Consider the following 21194-nt stretch of genomic DNA (forward strand, 5'->3'; position numbering starts at 1 on the left):
ACCTGCTCGCTTTCCGTGGCCTGAATAGTCCTGTTATTTGCAGGCCTTAAGACATCTGGTGAATGCTTCTATATTTGTAGAGCAACAAGGTCATAGATTGCGCCCTAAGAGCTAAAATTAAGCCTTTTCTCTACCAATACATTCCTTTTTACATGAAAATCCTTCAAAGACATGACAAATGCTAAAAAATTGAGCAGCATATACATTCTCATTAGTGACAGTATTTGTGTATCAATCTTGATCGTTTATATTTTGTTGAGTGATAAGAAAACACACGGAGTTTGTATTTTTGTCAGTAATTTCTCTTCTATCGATTTTGGCCCCAACTTCCATTTTGAGTCATCTGTATTTTATCTTTTGGGGTGTGTGGGGGGTGAGGTGGGGTGGGGGGAATACTGGATTGTAAACAGGCATTTTTTTGCAGCTAGCTGGTGCTGTCCCTCTCCGGGTGAGACGGCTCTTGGTCCACTGCAGACCAAGCCGAAGGGCCAGCAGCAGTTCGTTGGTCCATAGCTGAGTGCATGATAGTCAGCCACACATCATCCATGTTTGGCATTACAAAAATTTTCTGAAATATGATGAGAAAGAGCAAGATCATTATTATTATTATTGTTCATGCATTTGGACTTATGTACGAGTCATCGTCTTATGCAGAACAGAGCGTTCGAAATCTAAATGCTATGCGACAAATATACAACGCATCAGTACCTGCAGCTCCTGTTCCAGTTTTTTCTCAATCCAATCAGTAACATGAGCCAGAGTGACTTCTCTTTCTCCCAGTTTTGGTCGTGCCTTCAGTTCCAAGTGGGGTGGCTTTCTAAAGCCATACCTGAAAAAAAGAAAAACACAATTTACATTTACTATATCAAGAGGCCAGATAACTGACTGTAGTTTTACATTTGTAGTGCGTGACATTTATTTCACAGGTCATGAAAACAAACGTACCAAATCCTGTCACTGGGCGGGGGAGGTATGTTGACAGCAAGAGTTCCTTGGAGTTTCTGCAACTCCACTGTTAAGAGGAGAGGCGTGTTGGATACCTCTTCCATCTTCTTTTTGATGAACTCTGTCTCCGTGGCTTTCTGGAAGTATTTGGACTTTGTGATCTTGTCAACAAAGCGCATGATTTTGCTGGGTTTGTGGCCTCCAACAAAAGTATAGCTAGGTAAAAATCACAAGATGACATTTTAAAATCGGAATTTGTTTACTCACTCAATTATGCAATGTTAGGATGGAATTGATTGGTTGGAATATGCAAACCCCAATTCCGTTGAAGTTGGGACGTTGTGTAAAACAAAAACAGAATACAAAGATTTGCAAATTATTTTTGACAAAATTTCAAAAACATGCACACATAAATTGTCAACTCAGGCAGTTGTTGCAAGCACTCACACAAAAAATGTCGCTGTTTGTCTTCCTTGTGCCAATAAACACGTTTTATCACACATGTACTGCATATCTCATTCAACAGTTTGTCAAATATAAGTAGTGAATGTGTGTGTGACAAGGCTTTTTGATTAGCAAGAAAAGAATGTGAAAGTGCACGGTTGAGAAGAGAGATCAGACAAAAAAAATTTGGCTATCGCATTGTTGAACACTGTTACATTGATTGAAATGTAATTAAACGCTTTGAAAAGAAATGTTTCAATTAAGGTCCAAATTGAAATGCTTTACAGTGTAATCTTGTTCTCTGGGTTTATATTCTTATAACCGACTCCAGAGTATCATCACCTCACCGCACATCACTGTTAGGGACCTGACTGTTGCCTATTGTATTAAGGTTCCTTTTACATATTACAGACAAAAGAGCACTTTTACGAGGTCATTGAGCTGATCACATTTGGACTGTTTGACTCTCATCTGTGCAGGTTTCATCAGTTCATGCATATATAAACAAGACAGAACAGGTCTAGCCTGACAGCTCTCCTGAATGAATTGTCACAGGCAAACAAGAACTTTGCTTTGAGTTTTCTAAACAGCAGAGGGCAGCATGGTGCCCAAAAGATGAGGCAATCACTCAAGTTTAAAGGGACAAGGAAATTCTTTGGTTCCGCAGTAGAGCAAGTGACTGATACCTAAAGTATTATTAATCAGGAGCATGGTAGACACGGGTCACTGTGCAGTAAACCACAAGATAATCCCTCACTTCTTATGGAATACTTCAGTATAACACAACAAAGTGCCAAATACAAGCTTATTTGATACATTTCAAAACCCTTCCTCACCCTTCCGCTCCAGGAACTTCATTTGATTGCTCAGTGGCATCTTCTTCATCTGACGAGCCTGCACTGGAAGACTCTTCGTCACTGTCAGCCAGGCAGTATGTTCGGGGTCTGGACCTATCACACCACCAACAGACATGCAAAGGAATGACTTCAGGCCCCCTTATTTATCCACCACATCTAGGTGTGTTATGCAACACTTAACGTCAACTTCATGACTTAAAAAATATATAGTGGTGCATTGTAAATTCATTATTATTAACTCAACATATTATTCCTCTACATTTATGACAAGTGGTTCTTGAGAATAAAAGAATGCCATTCAGAAATAAGGCCATTGCCCTTATTAAACTTATGGACAATAAATTCCACATCCCCAAATGAGACAGGCATAGAATGTTGAATGAGGTCAATCAGCACTTACCAGTAACAGAAATGTATCCATTTAACAGCAGCATAAAAGCAGAATCCAGCAAAGTAGAGATAGGAGGAAAAGAAGGTATAGAGAAACAAAGAAATCAAGACAAACAGGTGAGGTTGGCTTGACAACAGGTGATTATTGAAAAAGAAAAGTAGTCTTTTATATTATATGCAGGGGGGAAAGCCATTAAATCAAACATGGAAACAATTAGGTAAGTCCCTTTTTGCAAGTAGTGATGATTTGCATTTGGATGCTTTACCCATCTTCCCCGAAACGGAGGCTTTCTCCTTCCTTGCCCAGGCGAATCAGGTTCATCTTAGTCTCAAGGGTCATCAGGAAGGACCCACTGTAGGAAATGTCCAAGTCAAACCACAGACCTGTGAGGGCAAAGTGAAAATGAGTGGGGTACGACCGTACAATTTCGAAAGTTGCCTATTTGGAGGGGAACATGCAGATTAATGCTTAAAAGATCTGCCTTGATTTTTTGCTCATGTTTCAGATGTTTACATGGGTTTCCTCCCAAAGTCCCCAAATATGCATGTTAGTTTAACTGAAGATTCATGTTAATTCAATACTTTTTTGTTGTTGTTGCTCCTTTGACTTACTGTATTAAACATGAAAAAGGTTGAAAAGAAGGCGTTACGATTGAAATTGACATGACGGCAACCAGCCTTTGGTGCTGCTGAGATGTTATGAAAGCATAGATTGCTTTGGTCACGACAGTAAATCAAGTCTAGTGTCTCAGCATTCTCTTGGCAATACTCCATATTTTTAAGGGCTTCGGGTCTGGCCAATCAAGCACAGTAATTTCATGGTTATGCAACCAGCTTTTGATAGTTTTGGCAATGGGCCAGATGACAAGTCCCGTTGGTACATGGAATCATTTGGTTTTAGTTTCATAAAGCTTGTGAGTAGAACAATACCTCTTTATTTCATAACAGCCATCACTGTACTTTGCTGAATTTATAATAGTGTGACACATTACATAAAACCTTGGCAATAATTCAACTATAACTATTCCTACATATGCAGCAGGTTGTTTGCAGTGGGAATCAGTGTCCTTTCACCATCAGACGCATGATGATGCGTGCATGAAGTCACACACACGTCTGCTTAAAACTAAGTTCGAAAAGTAAACAATCAGCAGTAGCATGCATTGACGGATAGAGTTCTCCTGTCTCATTTAGATCCACTAAGCACCGAGGTACAGTTCGAGGTACACATTCGCACTGATGCTCTTTCTCAACTCAGCCTCAGCTCTGTCAGCCATCCATGCAGCCAGCCACACAAACGGAGACTTTCCAACAGCGCTGATATTTCCGCTGAAAACGGGGTCTTGAAAAATGCTATCCAACACAGGCGCAAAAAAAATACGAAGGCCCCGTCTAGCACCAACAGTCAAATAGGGCAGACATTCCCTCCATAAGTAACAGCGCTTCGACACACATGCTGGCAAAAAGGCGTTACCAGTACTTGCTGATCTCTTTTGGCATTCAAGCATGTAATAAAAAATTATCTTTCAAAGCCATAACTTTTCTCATAGTGCCTGTTTGTTCTCAGACGGATGTTATGTAATCTGCTAGTCAAACATCAGTTTAGGGCTATGGCTGCAAATACTGTTTGTTTTGAGGCCAAAAAAGATAAAGCAAAGATTTGACAATGATAGCAATGGGGACAAAGGTAGCTAGAACTGTATGGACTTATGAGACATGGAGAATTGACTATCAGAGATGTTTGTAAACAAATAGCTGGCCTCTGGAGGGCCTGAACAAGTGTGAAATTAATCGACAGAATATCTGCTGCATGACAAACTTCAAAAGTAGGTCTGTGAACAAGTTTTTTGTAATTTTACGTAGTACACGACTGTGCAACAGTGCTATGAAAAGTATTTTTGTCCTTCACAAATTTTTTTTGTTTTTTATAATTTCCCAACTTTAAATGTTTGAAATCAAACAAATATACAAAACACTTTAACAATATAAAATGCAGCTTTTAAACAGTGCTTTTATTTACAAAGGACAAAGAAGATGGAATAATTGATGGTGACAGTTTTAATTCTTTCCTTAAGCGTACCTTTGTAGTCAATTAAAGGATTGGATGCTCCAAGGATCCTCGGTGTAGCCACACCCATGTCTAGTTCTGTCAGGGTTAGCTCATTCATGAAGTATGGCAACTGGAAAAAAAGACAAAATTACTCGCTGCAAAACAAAAAATCCGATTTTGTCAATTTGGAAAACAGAATACGATGATTTTCAAACACATTTTGACACATTCAATCGGACTGACCACAAAGACATGGTAATGAATGTGGCAACTGATGAATGTTATTATAACGGATGATCAGATACCTCTTCTATTCCGATTGATGCCAATACTAGTGCTCAATTATTAAGTAGTTACCGATACCCAGACTGATCCCAGGTATGGAAGACATGGCAGAAGATACTTAATGATCAGCGTCGCTGTCTCTCTGTTACGGTGTATTTTTGTCATATTTTCCAGCACGGGGTGCCGACGCCTGTGTCAGTCTCACTTGGCCGACAAGACATGAGAGACCCTGGACTGTTAAGCAGCTGAAGATACATCAAGCAACACTTGGGGAAAAGATTCCACCAACAAATGTTCAACAATTAGTGTCCTCAGTTTCCAAATGCTTGATTGGGTGTCATTAGGAAAGGAAAGATTACGCAACATACTAGTAACCTGCTTTTGTGGAACGTATTAAAAGGTATCCAATTCAAACTGAATGTTGTGCCTCCTGACCAAAAAAACCCAAAAACGGTCAATTTGAACATAAGATACAGTATCTTGTTTTTGTAGTGCACTCAATTGACTAGATTGAAAACGATTTGCCAATCAAATATTCTGTTTTTATGTTTGACAGGTTTCTACTTAATTGCAATTGAGTTTTGTAAATGCCACAGATACAGAGACAACACATTAACACACCTTGTTTCTACGTGTAAGTCCCTTGTGGATATGTCTGTGCTCAAAACATTTTTCCAGCGTGGTACTGAGACAACAATTTTAATGACCTCAAGATTAAAACAATTATTATTATTATCAAATAAGTGAACAAGCTATAAATTAATTAAAAAAAAAAGCAAGATTAAAACAATTAAAACACAACTGACTGAATCCTTTGCACAACCCTTTTGACGCCTTAAAACAATGCAAAATTAAACTCCCAAAAAAACAAAACTTTTGTTGCACTTTTAAAAAGAATGACACAACAGGCCTTAATTTGCTCACCCGTATCTTGCTGAGTTTCATTTGAATCTTCTTGGAGACAACTTCAGCCCAGTAAGGCTCCCGCAAAAAATCCCAGAAGAGTCGACCAACAGCTGCATTCACCCAGGCAACGGGATCCTCCGCCTCCTCCTTGAGCTGTTCCTGCGTTGCGGTGGGGCTTTGAAGCTATAGAAACAGTATAGTATGTTGTAAACCTGCATACAAGTAAGGTTATTAAACAGCTCATGATTAAATTGTTATGCTATGCAATATACAGATGTAATAGTTTTACATGTGGTTCTAACAGCTTATGATTAAACTGTTATGCTATGCTCTGCAACATACAGTTGTGATAATTTTACAAACCACGGCAGAGTTTGTGAAACATTCACTATTTTATTTTTTATTGTGGTGGGCCGGGGGTGGTCACTGACCATGCGGAAAGGTTTGGGGATAGTGATGGAATGAATTTGTTATTAGTATTACAGAAGTGTGTGTGTCCTTTTAAAATAACAATGACAACCACATGGCCCTGAGCAGTATCGATTCCCTTGAATATTTGGCCTGATAGTATTGACTCACACACAGGTTGCGGACCATAACTTGTTTGATTGTCATAATCCATAAGTTTATAAGCTCTGGGGAAACCCAAGTGCACGTCATAAAGAGCTGCACGAACTTACTAACACTAACCGAGCCACTAGGAAAGCTTAAAGAATTGCCAAAGATCGTCAAAAAATATCACAAAACACTGCAGTTCTTCATTGATGCTAAAGAGGTCGAACCCCATTTTTAAAAGGTATGTGAATGTTTGAATGGGAACATCTCGTTATTTTCTTCATTCCTATTTTTTCTCCCCCAAACGACTCTGCTCTTCCGAAAGGACTTATTGTTTAACATGAATCCCATAAAAGACATAATAAAAGTGTTTAGCTGATCTTGTTTAAATGCTACACATTTCACATTCTGCCAGAGTATGTAAAACTTAGAAGCATCATTGTATACATTTTTTCCATCTAACATATTATTTCTTAAAAGTATTTTAAGCAGATACCGAAAGAATAAGACAACTGATGTCATCTTACAAAGAACTTTTTTTTTAGTGGACAATGAAGATTGGAATATGTGAGACCTTCTTTTCAGCTCCAGGGCTGCTCTGGGGACAGATGAGTTCAGCGCTGGGAGTTGAGGATCCGAGTGCAACTGGTTTTGTCAATAATGAAGCCATGTAGACATTGTAGTCCAACAAGTGGGTTTTGGCACTGCCTACTGTTGGGGAATCTTTTGTCTTGGGCTGTGATGCCAAGACATCATCCATACTGCTGCGACTACTACTACGACTGTGAGAGCTCAGAGCTGTGGATAATAATTAAAAGAACAGACTGAGTAATAGACAGTTTCCAGTCCCATCTGATATTCAAATGTTATTATGGATAATATTCATGTAAACAATAATGTGTCAATTACTAAAATCTACAGTTGTACGGGAGCCACAGAAAATGTTTTTGAGGAAAATATTTTCGACTCACCACTTTTGGAGCTTGCAGGACTTGCAACTTTCTTCAAATCCACCTTAAGCATAGAAGCTGACATAAATCTCTGGAACCACTCCTCCTTCTCCCTCCCAGTCCTTCCAAACAGATACAGAGTCAGATCTCGACTGGAAGACATTGGCCGGGTCGGCTCTTGCGTTCCTCCTGTCCCTTCTCTGTTCTCACTGGGGTCACCTTCCACTTTAGATATGAAATCATCCTGTTTGCCAAGTTCAATGCAGATGGGATATTTTTTGTTCCATATGCGTTTCCTGGCTAGGCTCTCAGGCACGAGATGGACCTAGAAGATGATTTGGTTTGGTTTAAGAGTTGTTGTGTTTAGTTTAAATAAGATTAGCTAGTCCAAGAGCTAAAACAGTTTAAAATGATCATGCATGAAATAAACAAAAAACAAAACAATGTGGTACTCCTGGACAATGGGTAGCGCCCAAAACTACATCCAAGTAGCCAGTGGGCCTGTTTATCTGAAAATATAAACACTGGCAGAGTGCTACAGAAATAGTGTTGCATATTGATATTTATGTTTCTTAAATATTGTGAAAACTCGTTGATTGAATAGAAGTTTATTCATCAATATTTCTATTATTACTTTATTACTTCAGAAGTGTGTATCAAACAGGTAGCCCTTTGCATTACTCAGTAGCCAAGTGGCAGCTCTCAGTCTTGAATGATTGACGTGTGTGCGTGTGTGTGTGTGTGCGTGTGCGTGTGTGTGTGTGTGTGTACGTGCGTGCAGATGGCGGAATCCTTCAATAACATACTTTGCTGTTTGTTAGATCATAGATCTTCTGACTGATGTAGGTCACATCTGGTTTTGGTTCATTGTGTATGGCACGTCGAGCAATATTGTGGTTTGGTTTGGACAGACGGATGATGGAGCCCTCCAAGCGGACAAACACAGAGTGTGTTAATGTGGCATGGTAGGTTTCTGGGTCGTAGTTTGTAATTTCATTCATCCAGCCCTGAAGAAGAAGAACATTTTACAGGTTTAAGTTTTGACTTTAATGGGTTTTCAATAAATGCATAAATAATGACATTTTCTAGGATCAAGAAAATATTAAGCTTCCAAATATATTTTCACTGACCTTGAAGATTTCTGGTTCTTTAATATCTAATTGTGTAAGATTCCAAGATTTCCCATATTTTGCAGAATATCTGAACGGTCTCTCAAGTTTTGGTCCAGTCAGCCACACAACTCCTAAGGCTACAAAGAATCCTAAAGCCACTCCAAGCAGCATCCCTCTGACATGGTCTGGCAAAGGCAATGTAAAACACCCATAGACCAGAAGAGTAAGGATGAAAAGGGTATAGTGAGGAACACTAGGGGAGGGCTCAGTATCTTCAGATTCATTCTCGCTGCAAGGTTCAGTAGTACCGCTTAATGGCTCTTGAGGCTGCCTACCAGTTCCAGTACCAACATCAGCATCAGTGTCAGTAGTACAAGATTCAAAGTCCTCGCTGTACAAAATACAAAAGTCTTCATCCTCTTGTTTCGCAAGAGCAGACATGGAACACTTGTCCAAAGATATCGGGAATGAGGATGATTTGTTAGGGCTCTTAACTTCAAAAGGTGCAACAGAGGCTGGATCAGAGGTTCCACTGTTTGGAATTTCCCCCTCCAATACACTGCCTTCTTCCTCTTTGATGCAGTCATTATTGTTGCTCTCAAGTTGGTCATTGACAGAATTCAGGTTGCAGAGTCCGGATGCACTGGCAGGTAGAGCCTTAGGTCGACTAACGCTGCTGCTGGTCTTCTCATCCATCATCTTGCTCAGAAGTTGAAGTGGTTCATAAATGGCCTCGGAGAAACGACGCTTAGTGTCTTCAATTCGTGCTTCAACCTCTGAAACTTTAAAGAAGCTGCGATTGTCTGGTGAAACTAGTGGTGAAGAAGGGACTGTTTTTGAATCACTAGCTGCTGATGTCGTGGCATTCTGCATCCTGGACTGAGTGAATTGTTTGAAGAGTTGCAGATTAAGGCGGGACTCTGAAAGGCGATAGGTTGACGAGTCCTGAGATGTGTCCGATGATAAAGATTTAACCAGAGATTTCATGAGATGCCTGTGCCTTGTTGAGGAGGCTGGAATAGAAGAAACTCCATCTTTAGACTCAATGTCAGAGGAAAAAGATTTCACTAAACTTAGTAAAGACTTATCAGCTGAGGGAAAGCTCAAAGATTTAGTGGGCGACGAATTCGAACTTGTGCCTTTTTGCTCAGCGAGATTCGTCAATGAAGTTGTGTGAGAAGTGGAAAGTGGTGAAGGTCTGATAGAGTGGGATGTGGGAGCCACATCAACTAAAGGCTCTGATTGCTGTGCTTCAAACATCTCCTCACTAGCCTCAACTCCTGTCACAATATTTAATTCATCCTGAGTGGTAGATGTGGAAGAGGCCGATGTTGTATACAGCTCTTCCTCCTCCTCCTCTTCCTCCTTCCCAAGAGCTGAGAAGTGGATTGTAAGGGTCTCATTTGAGTCAGATCGATGGACATGGAGCTTAGAGGCCAAAGCGGGTGGTTGTTTGTTTGTGGAGTAAGTGCTTTCTGCATGGCTAGGGTGCCGGCTAGTCATCGCAGTACTCCCACTTAATCTGCCAAGACGAAAAAGACACTCGTTAGTTTTGCAAAAACATTAAATCATTGTAAAACTGTTAAAAATACATACAGTTGTTGATACCCGCAGTGTTTGCTTGTGCACATTCTCCAATTGGTTTGATCGCCAATGTGGTGCCAGCATGCAGTTACCATTATGTTGCATGTGGAGGGTTTTATTTGAGCACAAACACACGTTATACAGATATAAAGTCTTAGGAAGTGATCCGTTTGCCTAATTAGGAGAGGACGAACACAGCTTAGAGACAGACAAACTGGCCCAATGAAATGTGGTGTGGTTTCCAAACAACTCCATCCATTTCAGATTATTGGCATCTTTGTGACACAGTGGCTATGTCAGTACCACATGTTAATGGGCAATGACATTACATAATGGAACTTTTGTGTCTTGTCTGAAAAAAAGAGAGTACGAGTTCATTCTGGCTTATTCTCACACGGACAAATTGGCCACTTATTGTCACAAGGCTGGGTAGGAAGTCTGCCAGCCAACTCTTTCCAAAAGAAAACAAATCTTGCATTGTTTGAAATAACCTTCGATACCATGTATTTGTATCATTTATACCATATACATACAATGTCTAATTGTACAGAATTAAAATAATGTATTTCAGAGCAGTATAAGAGGTTAGTCGTATGTATTAAAGAGGAGACTTGATTAGGTAGAATACTGGGACTGACTGTATACCGTACTGTAAGTAAAAATGTAACATTTGGCTTTACTTAAACACTCAGCAGCGATTGAATGCAATGTTTATAACTACATTTAGCACGTCTTAATGATGCCCCTTATTTATGGGTGGGAGGACTCTGTTACACTTTTCAGCCTGACTACATAATTGAAGGAAGAATGCAAGCATTGTAATATTGTTTCCTGCCTTGTCACCTAGTGTCTAAAAACAGTGACCACCAAAATTCATATGGACAGCTCTACACGTATCCACTTCAACCTGTGACAATATATATACGATGGGCACAATATTCTGGATTTGATCACCATTAAAAGTGATCTCTATGAAGAGAAGCCAATATCATCATCACCATAAAATCTAAAATATTACGCTAATGGTTTATGTAGTTTTACAGGTTGAAGTGGACAAGAGCAGGAATGTGCTTATGAATTTTGATGTCGATTGATCAGAGGTTTCAGTGACATTTAAGTTTGCTAGGGACATTTAAGTTTTGTAATAATTAAACTAAAAAAATGATGGGCCATCCCAGCTGGATGATCCCTTTAATTATTATTTTAGCGCTCTCTTGTACATGTTGTCACCTGTCTTCAGCCAAATTCTATACCAATTGTGAACTGATTATTGAAATAACAGATGATAAACTGATATATACAGGTTAAAGCATGTTATTTTGTATTTGGATTTTCACTCTACTAGGGTGGCCATAATAAGATGGCAAACTATTGAGGCACGTTGTCAACAAAGTCTTCCTTGACAATTTGACATGCTCCTCAAATAACAACCATACGTAATCAAACCAGCATGATGAGTTGAAAAAAACAAAAAGATTATTTTACTCAAAGAAAGGGTCAGACTTTATTGGTTTTTGCTTAAGGTTGCAGGCCATTTGACTGAATGGTGTATTTTTACATTGGAGCCTTTGTGCGCTTTTGCAATATTATAAACAGACTGAAGATGTTTTAGTTGCAACTTTGAAGATGATAACTTTATGAATAAAGACATAAGTTAGTGATAAACTACAGCATGTTCTGACTCCAAAGGTTCTAACGGTAAAATCATATTCATTTTATATGACATTTCTGTTAGATATAATTTACCATCAAGTTCCCACTTAGAATTAACGAGATAGGGGACAGGTAGTGTGACGACCACGGGGCATATAAAAGCTTAAACATTGTTTTCCAGGTACCGCTAAATCCCCCAAAACTAAGACGCTGAGAAAAGAGAAACCTCCAACCAAGTTAAAAACAACCACATGTTCAAAAGAGAGAAACCGCTCCCTAATTTGTCAACAATCACTCTCCTGTTTTCTCCAAATTGTACCACATACAGTACTTCAACCGTCATGAGTATTTTGAACCTCCATATGTACACTGGATGGTACATAGTACGCATGTTGTCGTGTAAAAGCAGAATTGATATTGAAGGGCTCCACTTCCTTCTATATTGACATTTCTCATTTGAACAAGGCTGCCTCATCTTTTGGCAAAAGATTGTCCATATATTTGCAGGGTTGTTGATAAACACAGAAGAAGAAAAAAACAACTAGGACTTTGCATGGAGAAGCAAAAGTAAAAATCTTAACATAGCATGTTTCACAATGCTCATTTCATTTGTTAAAAGTAGTATGTACGTGCGAAAGTTTCTTTCCTATCTTATGGGAACTGAGCATACATCACCATGGCCATTCAACCATGACAAAACATCATTGTTGTCAAGGCAATGTAATTGGGCAAAGCATTTCTTGTTTGGTAACAGAGTGACCAGCGTGACAAAGGGCGACATTGTTATTAGGTGAATAAACAGCTCATGGCAGAGTAAAACAGTGCAGGGATGAATAAAAAATAATAATAATAATCATCTGTAGCTCATGAATGACTGCTCCAAATTCTTAAACCTGTTATGTTACATTGTGCAACAGATAGCTGCACTATCTTTCTGGGCACAAACTAAATGAGTAAAAGTGTTCACTGGTGATCCGGCTAAATGCTCTCCAGCAAAACATTGCCAATTTGGCATTATAGAGACAGAAAGATTATTTTAACTCCATGAGGGAAGACAACTAAGAGATATCTTTATGAATGTAAACACAAAGGTTTTAGAAAAGGGGGTCCCCAAACTACAGCCCACAGGCCACGGATAGCGTCGTGCCAACTGCACTCAAAAACCATCCCTGCACACAAGGCACAGACGAGGGCTGGGGGCAACGAGCTCCGATGACAAAAAGGCGGCGCTATGGAAATTTCTGCATTGACAAATTGGGCGGGGACCCACTTCGCTCTAGACGTACTCTTGAAGCGCTTTACGTGATTGAATGGACTTTTACATTATTTTCATAGCTACTTTTGTCTAGTATTATACTATGTCTTAAATGTTGGCATCCATTGTAACCTGGTCATCCTGAAAGGCGGATGAACCCTTCTGCAGTCCCATCTCAAGGTCTCTTATTTGACCCCAGATGGCTTTTTGTTGTTGCGTTTTCTTGCCTTCCTGCAGGATAAGATCAGGGATAACGTTAATATTGTCAATTGTGGGTATGTGAAGGGATAAGGACTATTAAAAAAAAAATCACGATTTATAAAAATAAAGAAAAAAGGCTTACGTGCATTCATTCATTCAACTTCAGAACCGCTTGTCCTCAGTATGAATACTGTCTTTTATGATAACAAAATTATAATGATTGAACAAAGTTACATGATACAAAAACGAGTGGGGAGAAGGTTGAGTTTGGTTTTTTTCAAAAGAACCCTGAAAAGAATGAATAAATCTATTCAGCTCTATACCAGATGTTTAAAGTGTTGCCTAAGCCTGACTTGTAAAAACATTCAACAAACAAGAGAACACAAAACTGCCTCTACCTGTTTTACAGCATTTCAAGAAGCAGACGCAGCTGTTTGCCTTTCAAACAAACCACACACCAAGTTCGGTATTTCAACTGTTGCTAGATAGCATGCACTCCAACTTCGACAAGATGACATTTAATGCTGGGCCCACAATTATATTTAACTCACATTCATCAACAGATCTGATTCAATCAATCATTTGGACAAGCCACCATTGCATTGTCTCGAGGAATCAACCTGTGACATTGCTTCTCGCCTGCCGCTCATAACATAGGCTACCCACACCCTTTCTTGCAGCCGCAGGTGTTTGATTTGTTTTCCCTTTTTTTTTCTAACCAGGTGAGACACAAGTCTATTTTTAACAGTGCAGAAGATGGCACTAAACAAAAACAAAATTGTGAGAATGACTCAGATTTGTTACAATCAGGCGCTGTCTACTGGCCGAGTGGATCCCGTGGACATCTCATTTCGAATCAGGAAGCAGGCAGCGCAATGAACTCCCGTGGCCCGCCTGACAGGCAGTGGGCTTTTTTGTCGCCATGCATTAGATGGTAGAGAGGGAGATTATTTGGGCAAATACAAAACTAGACACAAAAATGGGAACACAGATCATCACCAAATTTACAATATTGCTCCTTTCACCATCATGACCTCAATGTGGGGGCCAAACCTATTAATTATTTATTATTATAATTACACTTTATTCTAGTACTGCCAAAAAAAAAAGCCAGTTCCCCAGGGTCACACGCGCCCCCCCGGGAATAGCACCGCGCCCCCACTATTTGAGAAGCACTGCCCTACAGCTAAGTAAAATACCACAAATTAACTGAAGAATAGCTAATTATGACAAGCCTCATCTACAGCTACGCAGCAATTTGTTTGTGCAGTCACAATTGAGAGAGTGCTGTGAGAGGTGTGTGTGTGTGTGTGTGTGTGTGTGTGTGTGTGTGTGTGTGTGTGTGTGCAGCTCTCAGTAGGTCAGTTCAATCAATATCTGAAAACAGAAAGCTAGCCTAGAAGGAATTAAGAGGATTAGTTTTGGTTTTTCTTTTCGCTCGTTTTGGTTTTTTCAAAGCTCGTAACTATTCCATACTAGTGTGTTATTTCCGCAAATACACATTTATTTGATCTTTTTATGGACAATACAATACATGTTTATTCAGCACTTTTTGCTTTAACAAAGTACTTTACAAAAACTTAAATTGATCCTAAAGCTAAAAGATTTTACATGATGGACAAAACTGGATTTTACAGCCAAAAATCAATCAAAAATAGCCATTGAGAAAAATAGTTAGAAAAATGTAGGTTGGGTTGTCTGGGCAGAAGGTGACAGTAGAACTTGTATTAAATGTATAGGAGAAGCAGAAACCTGATCGTCTGTTGAAGGGTGGGCTGAGTTTCTAAATAAAAACCTCGCAAGGCGGTTTATTAGCAAATAAACCTGCAAAACACCTTTCTCCTATTTACTATCCACACTTTTAAACCCATTTAAGATTTGGTTTAAGGAGAACTATGTGTAGGAGAGAGGTTTATTCTCATTAGTCCCCGAGGTCTGCAACTTTCTACATATTTGAGTAATCGCCTTGAGGCTATGTTTCTGGAGAGCTACTTTGCCTATTGCATTTCCAAAAGTTCCATGCACATCTTTACTTTCCATCCGTATCCTTTACAGTCTGTATGAAGATGTACTGTATGTTATGTACTTTATCCCTTAATATGCATTTGGATTCTAAGAAATACTTGTGTGTGTATTTATTAGTATTTTCATCCTACTCAGTTTCCTACTAGATTTATTCCACTCTGAGTCACGTTCTCTAGCCTGCTGGACTTTGTCCTCACATAAGGTCATTTGTAGCTCAGGAAACCGATCGATGAGTTCACATTTACTGGCAAAGTGCTTACCTTGTATTCTCAGTGCCATTCAATCCAGCAGGGGACGTACATCTGCCCAGCGCAGAGTCAAGTTTCAAATGTTCATGATATTCAGGCGACTTCTGTAAAATATCACCCCAAAAAATGTGTTCGTAAAAACAAAAACACACATTTAACTCATGGACAGTAATAGCCACATAATGGGTTAGTGTTGTTAACTTAGCAAGCGTAGTGCAAACACTGGCAGCTGTTATTACCCGTGTTCCAACTCGAAGGAGTGGTAATTTTGGATAATCCGGCTTCAAATGTCTTCTTGAACTCTTAACAAATATAAGGCAAGGATCACATGGTTAATCAAACCGATTGTAACACCAACGTCAACTGCCATTCTTCCTCAAGTCTTTAGCTCAAACGTGCGGTTAGACAACACGTGAAAGAGAAAGTGGTTAGCTCGGTTCAACTTAAATCCCCGTGTTGGTCAAAGGTTGTTACCTCGACACTAGTGCTAGAACAGGCTTGTTAAAAAACAAAACAACAAAGAATAGCTTACCGCGGGTGACCAAGTTGATTCAAATGTCAAACAAAACGTGACCGAATCCAAAATTGTTCCGTACCACAATTCGTGCAAATGTCATCAGCTGCCCAACTGTTCACCGTCTTGCTTAGCCTGTTGACAACTGACTCAATTCCTTATAGAAAAAAAAACACTGGATGTTGGAAAGGCCAAACTAGTCAAGCACCGAGTATTGATCAAAGACTCACCGTGAGCTCAAATCGCTTCGAGCGATGTTTCGAAAAAGCTACTTAGAGAGTCTAGAACAGATGAGGCAGATGTGAACAAAAACACTCAAAAATAATTAATAAAAATAATCAAAACCCGTAGTACTTGAAACAAGGGATGCGTATACCATTCTGTAATATATCTAACAAGTAGCATCAATACAAATATCCTTTAAAATATCTCGAATTATGTAAATATTTCATGGAAATATAAATTCACGAAAATAATCTTATATTCAGTTGGCTCTTTAATTTCCCTATTTGAAAAGCCCAGAATCCCCATGAGCAGACCCACCTTGTCATATTCCACTGTAGCATCTAGTCACTTCCTTGAATACTTAATTTGAAATAAAGTTAATGATTTCATTTTAGAACAAGTCTATAATACATTGTGATCCCAAAAAGACACTTTATGTTGATTACAGTTTGATGCACAGATCTAATATTTCATTATTATTTTTTTTCTTCACAGATATATTTTTCCAAATAGTTCGTGAGACCAATGTACAAGTTCTAAAGTTTAATACATCAGAATATGATGGCACAGCACTCAGTTTTAGGTCTTTGACTTTCAAACAACCCTGGTTAACCCTTGGCTGAAAAAATATTTCATCAGGGGCACAAAACTGAAAAAGATTCAGATCGACGGCTCTTAACATTACAGTGTAGGGTTTTGTATTTTGTCCCAGCGACAAAGAATAGAAAAATACAAAATAATCTGAGGCCGCAATATGTGAAGCGTGACGTGGCGAGGGATCACTGTATAAATGAACATTGACGTTTGGCAAGGCGCATCACAATCCATCATTTCAATGTAAATGTTGTCATCTAGTGTACAGATTTGGTAGCACACCAACCCTGTACCAGTTCCTAAAAGCCCATGATAATTTTGTTAATTATCTTTTGTCCAGAATGGATGATTGTTGTGTGGATGGATGGATGGATGGATGGATGGATGGATGGATGGATGGATGGATGGATGGATGGATGGATGGATGGATGGATGGATGGATGGATGGATGGATGGATGGATGGATGGATGGATGGATGGATGGATGGATGGACAGAACGACGCACGGACGCACAGACGGACAGTTCGATACCTCATTTACAAGGGGAATTATGTGTAAAATAAGATGCTTAAGGTTGTAGGTCAAGGTGCAAGGTGAAATTTTACTAGAATACAACTTAAGTCCTTGTTACATTAAATCAACATGTTAAAGGTTACAAAATCATTTCATATCAACATTTTTAACACTCAGAAAAATATATTACCACTTACATTTAACATAAAGAGTTAATTCATGTGTGAAGCCTGTCACACAAAGTTTTAATAGAGAATGTAAGGTCCACGGTATAACATACCAGTGTGATACAAGCAACAACTATCTCCATTATAACTAACTCTGAACTTTTGTTGGCACTGTTTTTTAGGTGTGGTATCTTGCCAAAACAAATCACTGTAGCTACCATGTATAGCAGCATTCCAATTATCGTGAAAACAACCATTAATCTGTCAAAAGGAACATGACATTTTCCTGCAAATTCACTCAATATTATTACCAGGGTGACAAGAGACATGAGGATACAGACACCATATGACGTTCCAGACATCCACCGCTGCCAGCGATTTGGGCCATAATCTGCTTCCACAAACAAAGGAATCATCTGAAAACCACCCCACAGTTCCACAATCTTGAAAAGACCAGGTAGACTGCCCAAGAAACCTCTTTGTTCCTGGACCTGGGAGCATAGAAAGTAGGTTTCCAAGATGTAGGCGAGAAAAGTGAGGCCTGATGTTATGACGGCTGCCACAGGACGTGGCCAGGCCGTTTGGTGCTCCATAATGAGCCATGGAAAAACTATAAAGGCACTGAGACACATCAGCGATCCCAAAACTGCCACAGTCACAGTCAGGTTTTTCCAGGACACTGGAAGGAGGCTGTGAAACTGGATGGTGCTGAGAATGTGGATCAGCAGGGTAAGTGTGAAGAAGAAGCACCAGGTAAATATGCAGAAGGTCTTGATGGTGGGGAGGTGTTGAAGATGCAGCTGATTCTTGGTTAGCTCTGATGACTCCAGTGCACTCACCAGACTGAAGGTAGTGCAACTGGATAACACCTCCCATGACCTCACCAAAAAAAGAGGACTTGCAAAGTCTCGGGCCTCGAGTACAATCACAGGCATTGCAACAAAGTTAAATGTAGTGTTGCTAGGCAACAGCTCGGAGTCACTATTTCCTTAGTAGCTTGAAATATTTCTCAGTCTCAGAAAATCTTGTTGTTAACCAAGCAATATGACCTTCAAAAATGTTGATCCAATTCAGAGTTCCAGAGAAAAACAAGTCTGTCGAGATAACAAATTCAAATGTAGAAAAAGTTCAGTAAAAATATAATAGTCTCTTACTTTACACCAGCCCTTTCACCAACAACGTACATCATGGAATGTGTACTCTATATGTTGTGCATCACAGTCTGTCAAAATAAGTCACGCCTACTTCCTTTTTTGAGGTTTCAACAGTGCACATTCTCACAAAAGGAAGGTGCAGAGGGCCACAATAAAAGGTAATGCAAACAGTTATATTCCTACAGCTTTTGCTTCTCATGAAATGCAGCTTTTTTCTCTCAGTGGAACTAGTAATAATAAAATATTATCACAGCTTCTTTGTTAACGTAATAAAGAGCAATTTATAGTGTAAAAATAATCAGCCGTAAAATATCATACAGTAAATCCACAACCAGTCTAAAATGATCTTTACATACTTTATCGTGTTTCAGTAGGAGCAGTATGTGTTTTGTGGATATTAAGAAAATGTTCTGTATCCACAATACAGTTCATCTGTTAAATGGTACGTGCCTAACTTGTACTATCCATCCATCCATCCATCCATCCATCCATCCATCCATCCATCCATCCATCCATCCATCCATCCATCCATCCATCCATCCATCCATCCATCCATCCATCCATCCATCCATCCATCCATCCATCCATCCATTTTCTGAACCGCTTAATCCCCATGGGGGTCGCGGGAGGGCTGGAGCCTATCCCAGCCGTCATCGGGCAGTAGGCGGGGGACACCCTAAACCAGTTGCCAGCCAATCGCAGGGCACACAGAGACAAACAACCATTTGCACTCGCACTCACACCTAGGGACAATTTGGAGTCTTCAATCGGCCTACCAAGCATGTTTTTGGGATGTGGGAGGAAACCGGAGTGCCCGGAGAAAACCCACGCAGGCCCGGGGAGAACATGCAAACTCCACACAGGGAGGGCCGCAGGTGGAATCGAACCCGCACCCTCCTAACTGTGAGGCGGACGTGCTACCCAGTGCGTCACCGAACTTGTACTAGACCTCATTTAAATATTTTTACATTAACTGGAGGAGGAGGGATTGTGGACAGCAAAAGTGATGGAAAATAACACATTCTTCAATCCATCTACTAAAGAAGCTCTCGTAAGTTTCCAACTCAACATTACATTAAAATAAATGTGACCAAGGAAAGCCTGGCAACTACGTATAACTGAATTCTCACTTAATTCTCACTTACTGTCTCTCTTTAAAGAGACAGTGTGTCAAATGTTTTGATTTTTCAACGTTCATTAGTTTTAAAAAGTAAAACCCACCAATACATTTTGTGATAGTTTTTTTTTAAAAATATGTTCAATCAATCAATCAATCGATCAATTGATCAATCAATCAACCAACATATTTTTTAAATATAATCCTAGATCTAGTGATTGGGAATTACGTTACATGGCTCATCCCTCACCGTACAGGACCCTAACATGTTTCGTTGCCATCTTTCTCCTGGAGGAGACAATCAAAGAAATCCGAAATTTTCTGGATAAATGACAACATCATATGTAACAATTGCAATGCACTGATTTTATTCATTCATTAGATGAATGCTATAAGTCGCTTGTGATGACATTATGTATGCACTTCTGCTGAAAAATCTGGTGATAACCCTGTCAAGTGTGGTCTCTTGCTTCAAAATGCATGTGTGCATGTGTGTCAACTTAGGTCACTGCATTCTAATGTTTCAACGCTAGATGGCCAAAAAGACTGCACATTGGCACTTCAAGTTTGTGCATCAGTGTTAAGTGGAATAAAAAAAGATACTCTATTTTGTCATTTTTATTACTCTATAGTGCACAGTCCCTAAGGAATAGAAACCTGTTCTGTGGTACTTTTATTTTCTATGTGTGCGTTCGTATGCCTGGTTGGTTTAACAAACGGTGATGTGTGATAAAAAAGAATCAGCAAAAATGAAGGGAAAGGTGTACAACACAGTGGTGAGACCAGCGCTGCTGTATGGTTTAGAGACAGTGGCACTGAGGAAAAGACAGAAGACAGAGCTGGAGGAGGCAGTGATGAAGAAGCTAAGGTTCTCTTTGGGAGAGATGCAGATAGGATCAGAAACGAGGGCATCAGAGGGATAGCGCATCTTAGGTGTTTTGGAGATAAAGCCAGAGAGGACAGACCGAGATGGAACACTGTGGCAGGGCACGTTTCTGACCTGTGAAGTGACGTTTGATTTCAAGTATTTCAGCGAATACTCAGTCGCTCTTGATGAGACCACAGACGTCACCGGCACCCCCCAGCTCGCAATCTATGTCCGTGGTGTTGCTGACAGTTTTGAAGTCACAGAGGAGTTGCTCAGGAGATATTTCACCAGCTGTGTGATGTCATTGAAACTGCTAGTTTGCTCTGGAAGAGGTTTGTTGGAATAACAACCAATGGAGCGCCATCAATGGCAGGAAAGATGGACTGGGGGCACTTGTTAAAAAAAAAAAAAAACTGAAAGAGGAGAGTGTGGAGGAGGCCATTGCTCTGCACTGCATTATCCGTCAGCCGGCCCTTTGTAGCAAATTCCTGAAGTTTGACAATGTGATGTCTGTCGATATGAAATGCATCAACCAAATCAGATCCCGCAAAAAGGTTCCGTGGAGTCAGAATAGGGGGATG

The 21194-nt window shown here is 39.8% G+C and overlaps 2 protein-coding genes across 4 annotated transcripts; both read right to left on the reverse strand.

Moving 5' to 3' along the window:
• Window positions 1-383: 383 nt before the first annotated feature.
• LOC133151225 (testis-expressed protein 2-like) lies at window positions 384-16131 on the reverse strand. Of its 3 annotated transcripts, XM_061274064.1 has the most exons (14): window positions 16057-16092; window positions 15700-15762; window positions 15473-15564; window positions 8513-10016; window positions 8189-8389; window positions 7404-7707; window positions 7007-7230; window positions 5896-6060; window positions 4717-4816; window positions 2903-3020; window positions 2226-2339; window positions 946-1161; window positions 709-829; window positions 384-568 (listed from the first exon to the last, which is right to left on the reverse strand). In XM_061274064.1, the coding sequence occupies exons 1-14, from the start codon at window positions 16075-16077 to the stop codon at window positions 425-427; spliced, it is 3387 nt and encodes a 1128-aa protein (XP_061130048.1). In that variant the 5' UTR covers window positions 16078-16092; the 3' UTR covers window positions 384-424. The 3 variants fall into 3 exon arrangements, with proteins under 3 accessions (XP_061130048.1, XP_061130049.1, XP_061130050.1); XM_061274065.1 differs by lacking the exon at window positions 15700-15762 and having other exon boundaries at window positions 16057-16131; XM_061274066.1 differs by lacking the exon at window positions 15700-15762 and having other exon boundaries at window positions 15993-16131.
• Window positions 16132-17484: 1353 nt separating this feature from the next.
• LOC133151554 (myeloid-associated differentiation marker homolog) lies at window positions 17485-18699 on the reverse strand. Its single transcript, XM_061274691.1, has 2 exons — window positions 18629-18699; window positions 17485-18353 (listed from the first exon to the last, which is right to left on the reverse strand). The coding sequence occupies exons 1-2, from the start codon at window positions 18661-18663 to the stop codon at window positions 17525-17527; spliced, it is 864 nt and encodes a 287-aa protein (XP_061130675.1). The 5' UTR covers window positions 18664-18699; the 3' UTR covers window positions 17485-17524.
• Between the last annotated feature and the right edge of the window lie 2495 nt (window positions 18700-21194).

Source organism: Syngnathus typhle, linkage group LG3 (genome assembly GCF_033458585.1).
Source record: "Syngnathus typhle isolate RoL2023-S1 ecotype Sweden linkage group LG3, RoL_Styp_1.0, whole genome shotgun sequence".
Classification (NCBI taxonomy): Eukaryota; Metazoa; Chordata; class Actinopteri; order Syngnathiformes; family Syngnathidae; genus Syngnathus; species Syngnathus typhle.

Excerpts from the sequence above, each read along its gene's own strand:
- LOC133151225 (XM_061274064.1), bottom strand. The coding sequence starts at position 16,077 with ATGACATTTGCACGAATTGTG. Across the intron at positions 15,565-15,699 it reads TCCTTCGAGTTGGAACACGG|AAGTCGCCTGAATATCATGA; the intron begins GTAATAACAGCT and ends GATATTTTACAG. Across the intron at positions 569-708 it reads AACTGGAACAGGAGCTGCAG|AAAATTTTTGTAATGCCAAA; the intron begins GTACTGATGCGT and ends ATCATATTTCAG.
- LOC133151554 (XM_061274691.1), bottom strand. The coding sequence starts at position 18,663 with ATGATGTACGTTGTTGGTGAAAGGGCTGGTGTAAA. Across the intron at positions 18,354-18,628 it reads GGTGAAAGGGCTGGTGTAAA|GTCATGGGAGGTGTTATCCA; the intron begins GTAAGAGACTAT and ends TTTTTTGGTGAG.